The sequence below is a fragment of the Stylophora pistillata genome, chromosome 6 (assembly GCF_964205215.1).
Source record: "Stylophora pistillata chromosome 6, jaStyPist1.2, whole genome shotgun sequence".
Lineage (NCBI taxonomy): Eukaryota > Metazoa > Cnidaria > Anthozoa > Scleractinia > Pocilloporidae > Stylophora > Stylophora pistillata.
In genome coordinates this window covers 22,457,811-22,464,574 of record NC_142524.1, presented here as the reverse complement: position 1 = coordinate 22,464,574, position 6,764 = coordinate 22,457,811, and the positions used below count along the sequence as shown (strand labels likewise).

The 6,764-nt window shown below is 39.7% G+C and overlaps 1 protein-coding gene and 1 pseudogene across 1 annotated transcript; both read left to right on the top strand.

Annotated features, from left to right (window-relative positions):
• Window positions 1–982, top strand: part of LOC148728832 (uncharacterized) — a 2,116-nt pseudogene extending 1,134 nt beyond the window's left edge.
• Window positions 637–2,723, top strand: LOC111347154 (techylectin-5B). Its single transcript, XM_088725039.1, has 5 exons — window positions 637–645; window positions 1,454–1,511; window positions 1,573–1,664; window positions 1,764–1,953; window positions 2,383–2,723. The coding sequence occupies exons 1-5, from the start codon at window positions 637–639 to the stop codon at window positions 2,721–2,723; spliced, it is 690 nt and encodes a 229-aa protein (XP_088581165.1).
• Window positions 2,724–6,764: the final 4,041 nt, after the last annotated feature.

The window sequence follows — 6,764 nt, the reverse complement described above, 5'->3', positions numbered from 1 at the left end:
CTAAGTTAAGACAACTACTCAAACGTTATTGTAGAGCTGATTTAGATATTAAGTTAGTCTTCAGTACGTTTAAACTCAGAAACATGTTCAGTGTGAAAGATTCAGTACCGCTACGTCTACGTTCGCGTGTCATATATAAATTTTCATGTGCCGGCTGTAATGTCAGTTATATTGGTGAGACCACTCGCCACATTTGTACACGAGTTCGTGAGCACCTCTTGTCGGACAAAACTTCACATATTTACAAGCACCTGCAATCATCAAGGGCCTGTCTTGACTCTTGTGATACTGAATGTTTCACGATCTTAGATTCTGCCGCTTCAAAATACCAAATTAAGATCAAAGAGGCATTGCATATTAAGTGGGAAAAACCTATCCTTAGTCAGCAATTGAAACATCTAGAATTGTCTCTTTCCTTTTAATTATGTTGTTCCTTGGTCTTTTAATTTATTTTTATTATTATCAGATTTATTTTTTTTATTTATCTATTTATTTTTTGATATAGTCAAGCGCGCGCTATTTACATCTTTCGCGTTTTTAACATTCAAATGTAACGTAAGCCCTGACACGTGGTTTGTAACGTACCTTAATTTAAATTCAAATGCACAACAGTTAAATGCTCATTTGCAACTGAAGATGACACGAGTAAGTTTCACTGATTTTTGTTTCCATTTTGAAGCAAATTTCTAGACCTAAACTTCGCCCCATATGTTCTCTCTATTTAACCATGTGTACGTGACACAAACAGTGAGCCTGGGTTACCTGTGGTTGCATGAGATGTTATGTATGCACTACTTTTAAAGGCTCACTTCAGTTTTGAAGAAGTATTAAACTTTCACAAGTTAAAATTTTGGATAGAAATGGGTGGAGGAATGGCAACCAAGAACTTAGAATCAAATAGATTACAAAGCAGCAAGTTAGTTACTTACGTTTCTCTCTGCCATTTTGGTTGCCGTCTGGGCTGGTCCCAGTCTCTTTGCAATTGCAACATACATAGTTCTAGACATCGTTCTAGACTCCAAGCCTCCAGCAGAGAAATTCCCCGATTCGGATACTGAAGATGCAATTGTTGTCCAAGTCGCTGCATACCAGGACTGCTTTGAGAGTCAACGATCAGTTTTTTTTTCCTCTAATGTTCCCTGGTTGGGGGGGAGGGGGGGGGGGGCGGAGTTTACTTTGAATGGTACATTATTCAAAACATAGATTTACCTGTGGATTCCTCCTGGATGGCTTTCAAAGTTTCAGCTTCCATTGAGAATATGCCTTCGAGTATGATTTCATGTCTTAATATGTACATAGTTTGATAAAAGTACATCATTGATATCATTGAGGTATGTTTATGTTTTTTCTCTTTTATGCACAGTTTGTTTACATTTATGGAAAATTTTAGTCACAAAAAATTAGTGTTCTCCAATGACAAATTCATTTGTTCATTTGTTTACTTTTTGTACAGTTCTCTGCCTCAGTAGAGTTAGGTATCCAGGAGAGAGACCTCAGTGCAAACAAGAAAAGTGAGTTGGTGCGGTGTGTTTAAGTTGTACAAACATCATTATTGTTATTCTATTTTTTTAGTAATGCATAACTGTACCGAGCTCTACGAATCTGGTAAAACAACTAGCGGTGTTTATACAATCAATCCAGATGGTGTTGGACCTGACTTTAAAGTGTTTTGTGACCAAAAAGCTGTTGGAGGGGGATGAAGAGTGGTACAAAAGAGACTTGATGGCTCTGTTGATTTCGACCGCGGCTGGTCTTACTACAAGAATGGCTTTGGTAATCTCGATGGCGAGTTTTGGCTCGGACTGAACAAAAAATACCGCCTAACGCAATCCCCGAGCAAGCTTGGAATCGATCTGGAAAAGTTTGACGGCAGTACTGATTACGCTGAGTACATCGTGGTTGCAGTGGTGGACGAAAGGAAGAAGTACTGTTTGAGCGTAAAGACATATTCGGGTAAATTTTCTGAAGCAAATAAAAGTAATTCTTTTAAATTAACCATTTTTTTTAGCTTAGGGAAGAGTTTTTTTGAGAACGCCTCAAAAGTATTTTGATCATGGGTCAAGTGATCACCCTCATTCCTTCTAATTCAACTGTATTTTATTAAATAATCAAGATGGAAAATTTACTTTACAATACCCTTAATTAGTTATTTCACTTTTTCTCAGGAAAGTAGATTTACGACACTATTGAGTAAGAGGAAGTTCCTTACAATGGTAACGCTATGTAACGCAATACACTGCATCAGTAATGTCAGATTAAATACAGTATGGCGAACTTCATCGGTATTATCTATGATGGCACAAAATTAGTATATACTTTTCAAAACTTTAATTCAGTTTTCTCGACGTAGGGTGACCGGAATTTTGCGTCTTTGCTTCTTAGGTAAGGTTGGATTACATGACGTCTTTTTGAAAGTCATGCGCGCAGGAGCTAATTTCAAGTTTCACTTCATTCCAGGAACTGCTGGCGATTCCCTGAAACAAAATGGTAGCTCTTCCTTTACGACTAAGGATCAGGACAATGACAGCTATGGCGGTAACTGTGATGATCGATATAAAGGAGGGTGGTGGTATCATAGCTGTTATAATTCAATCCTGAACGGTGTCTACCGTCATGGTAAGGACTCACCTTATGTTGGTGGAGTCAGCTGGAATATCTGGAACTCTTTGAAGAGGGCTCAGATGAAAAATCAGATCCGTGGAGCTTTAAAGCATACTTGCTAGCTTACTGAGAGAAATAAAATTGAAAAGGAACTTCGAGCTGAGTTGATTTGATTAATTAGTCCTGGCAGTGACCTGATGTCGCTCGTCCCCACCCCCCCCCCCCCACCTCCCTCGTAAAACAAGTGACAAGATTTTCAATTACGAATGAACAGTAACAACTGACAAGCCTCCTGCGACTCTCAGTAAGGACAACAGTTACGTTTGAATTTTTCCTTAAAGCCACTTAAACAGCGGTTCAACTTGGAATTCCATTCCAGGTTAGTGACACTATTGACAAATGTAGGGCACGAATTATTCTCACCCTTCCACGGCAAAATGATTCTGATGGCGACCTCGTCTGTGCGTCTGTCTTTCAATAAGTCTTAGTACAAAGCAATTGAAATTCGTGTATCATTTAGCTTTTAACTTTGATGAAATAGAACACACATGCGGATAATGTCCTCGGATAGGGACGAATAAATGGAGGTCCGTCTCCTGCAGGGTTAGGGGTAGGAGACGTTAATTTCCCAAGCACGAGATTACTGTGATGGATGTCCTCCCGTGGGGTGGGATGGGTGGGAGTATTTAGCACGTGCACGTTCTTACGAGCTTTGTTGTAAGCTCTTTAGTGCTCAACGTGGATAATTATACTTACTTACTTACTTACCGGGCACCCTTAAATGGAAAAGGAAAATAGTACTGGTCGTTATCCTGAGTGTTGCTGCGATACAAGAGACAGGAAAGGGGTATCATCACAATTGACACTTTTCTACGTTTCAAGAAAGTGATAATAAACCTCCATTTGGTTCTCGTGGATTAGATATAGAGTCGTTCCGTCTTTTTCCACATGTGCGTGCCCGGTAGCCCACCGAGCACGCTAATGTGGAAAAGAGAGGAAGGATTCTTTATCCAAGGCCGATGATATCAGAATACTAAGAATGTGGCTGCCTTCACGGTCAGACTACTTCCCAGTTCTTTTTTAGAGTCACTTATTGTTTTATTTATCGCTTATATATTTCCATCCCCTTATCCTATTTCCCTATCACTAGATGATAAAAACACGAAGCGTCCTGTCGTCATGCAACGCAATACCTAGCAGAGGTGTCCAGTAACTCTACGGTGTGCGAGGATTGAGGTAAAAAAAAACACAATTGAAGGTAGGAAGGTGGATTAAGCCTCCATTTGGTTTTTAGGGAATGGATGTCGAAGTGCCCTTTTACTCTGAGGTGTGCGAGGATATTGGTCAATTTAGCGCAGAGGTATGATTAAAAATTTGTGTTTTACACTCTTCTACTTTTCAAGAAAGGTAGACTAAGCCTCGATTTTGTTGTTACGTGATATTGTCGACAGTGTAAGAACAATCCACTGAGAACGCATCAACATTTTCAATGGGTTGTTTTCCCATGATGTTAAAACTAATTTTTGTTACGCAATAACAATATAATCTGTCGGAAATGAAAGAACAATGGAAGAAATACATTGTAGGCCGATCTCTTTCAATCATGGCATTACAACTTTTAACACAGAACTCTGTTGTCTCCCAACATGGGTCTGGGTCGCATTGTGTAGCTGGATATACTGCCCATACTAGTGACGAGAGGTAAGAGATTTCATGGCCTAAATTTTCATTGATTACACTGGATAGCTTGAGTATGTAGCTTTGTCTGGTCAAGGATTAAAATTCTTGGTGGGAAATAAGCTTAAATCTAATCATTTTCTAAAACATTAACCCGGATGCTTAATATTAATCGATGTTTAGGGTGAAAAGTGAAATTACAGCGGAGAACAGCGTTGAGAATAGTCCTTTCTTTGAGAATGCTCGAAATATTATAAAGTCCTAGTTCATTGGAACACTTCTTTTCATTTTTTTCACTTTCAAAGTGGCGCCAAAGCGAGCAAGTTAAACATTTTAGAAAGAAGCTAAGCCTGCAGTGCGGGGGTCAATCGAATGAGCTTTACGATCTCATACAAAATTTGAGTTTTCGATGCAATTGAGAAGGGATAGCATCTTAACCAGCTTCTTGTGGCATGACAGTTTCTCCACCGAATAATTTTCCAAATAAAGAGGAGCGACCCATTGAAAAAGCAGTAATGATTGTGAGCTATGACGAGCCACCTACTCAGGAGAGGTGGCGGATGTGATCATCGTGCGGTCCTCCAGTTCTTCTTAACGCACAGGAACATTTATTGATGAGCGACCTGTTTACTCATTTATTGCTCTCTACAAGCACGTATTTCAAGAAAATAGTCTATGCAAGTTTCAGGGGTCTTTGGATCGACGTCAAATATTTGTGAAACTAAAACTACTCTTAGAGAAATCAAACCATCAGTTATAGCTTTCGCATGGAGGTTGCTATTCTAAGGAGTTTTGTTGATTAGGTCAGCGGTCACCATAAGTGGTTTGCAATTTTTGTCAGGCCTATAAGAGGCTTTTAGAAGTCATAACTTGTCTCCAACATCATCACTAACAAATGCATACAACACAAGTTTCGTTAAGAAGAGTTTGGTCAGAGCTCTTGAAGACGGATCAAAGCGGCCATTGTAAGGCCCCAAGCTACGACGTAGTTCAATTTGACTTCTCGAAAACCGATCTCAAATTACATACAGTAATAAACAACAGTGACTGTGTTTGTCCCTGAAAACCAACCCAACTCTCGAGAAATACATAGAACGAATTACTTCAGCAGGTTCATTATAAGTCAAATCGAATTTTCCTTTTGTAAAAGGAAAACGCCACGACGGACTAACTCTTGATAAGACATGTATGGTCAAAACCTGCCAGTTTCTAGTTTTCACTGCCATATTGAAAATAACGCCACCACAATGCAACGCAATCAGAGTGTGCACACCACATGTCTTTTTTAGTTTACCATCAAATCCATATAACTTCAATTTTGGTGTAACAAGATTGTTGTTAACCTCTTGAAAAAATGATTCCGCGATTACTAAACCGTACCCACCAGTTGAGCAAAGAGGAAATTGTTGAAAGAAGAACAGAAAAGGAATCCTTGGAATTGAAGCACCGTGCCGATATGTTTAAACTCGTATTTATTACATCGCTAGCACCACCCGTGGGCAACAGGAGGCAAATCTTGTGTTCTAATTGGCTACCCGAGTTCTTGCCCGCTCTGGAATGCCCGCTGTGATCCCGCGCACGAAACTATTGAATTGCCGCTAAATTTGTAATTCAGTCTTGAACAATGTCGGCGATGGAGAAGCAAAATGCGACAGAAGATAGTCAAAACAAAGAACACATAAACGACTCTCGTGGGTCTATTATCCTAAAAACAAAATTGGCTTTCTTTCCCGGCTCTCGGGATAACCAATTTATTATAAATTCTTATTACGGCGAAATATTTTTGCAATGTAATGAATCCTTCATTTGTTCGTTCAAGGAGGGGGCTTTGGGATTTTTGGTTTTGACTATTCTTTTGATCGGTTTTTGGGCCAAAAAGGTTCGGTTTTTCGGTTTTGACCAAAACTCTACTGGGGTTTTCGGTTTTTCCTTTTTGACCCCTTTAAAGATGAGAATGTAGCGGTTTTGTCAGGTTTGCATGCGGTTTCCGGTTTTGCTGCCTTTTTTCGCCGGTTTTTCGGTTTTGGAGGTTTCTTTTCTCCTGTTTTGCGGTTTCCCAGAGACCCCAATGTCCCCCTCTTCAAGATGGCTGGAGATTAGTCTCGTTCTCGTTTTGCATTTTTGTGTAGCTTTGACTTCGTCTCGGTCCATAAAAAGGCAAAAGAAAGGAAAAAAATCGGCCGATTTCCAACCATCTTGATTTTAAGCTTGGTCAATAATTCTTATTATTATATGGCTGTGTCTCACAAGGACTGGGAACTACCGAATTCACGAATTTGATTGGCTGAAATCAATATTGAAAGCGGTCTAGATTTTCCATCAAGACCGGCACCTAGACCGGTCAAGAAAAAAAAAAGGTACAAAGAACATAAAAAATTGGCATAAAGACACAGCCATATAATAAACATCTTATTGACTGAGCCAGGTCGGTCTGCATGGGAGAATCTTGACCTCGGTCTCTGTTACCGACCTCACTGCGTTCGGTG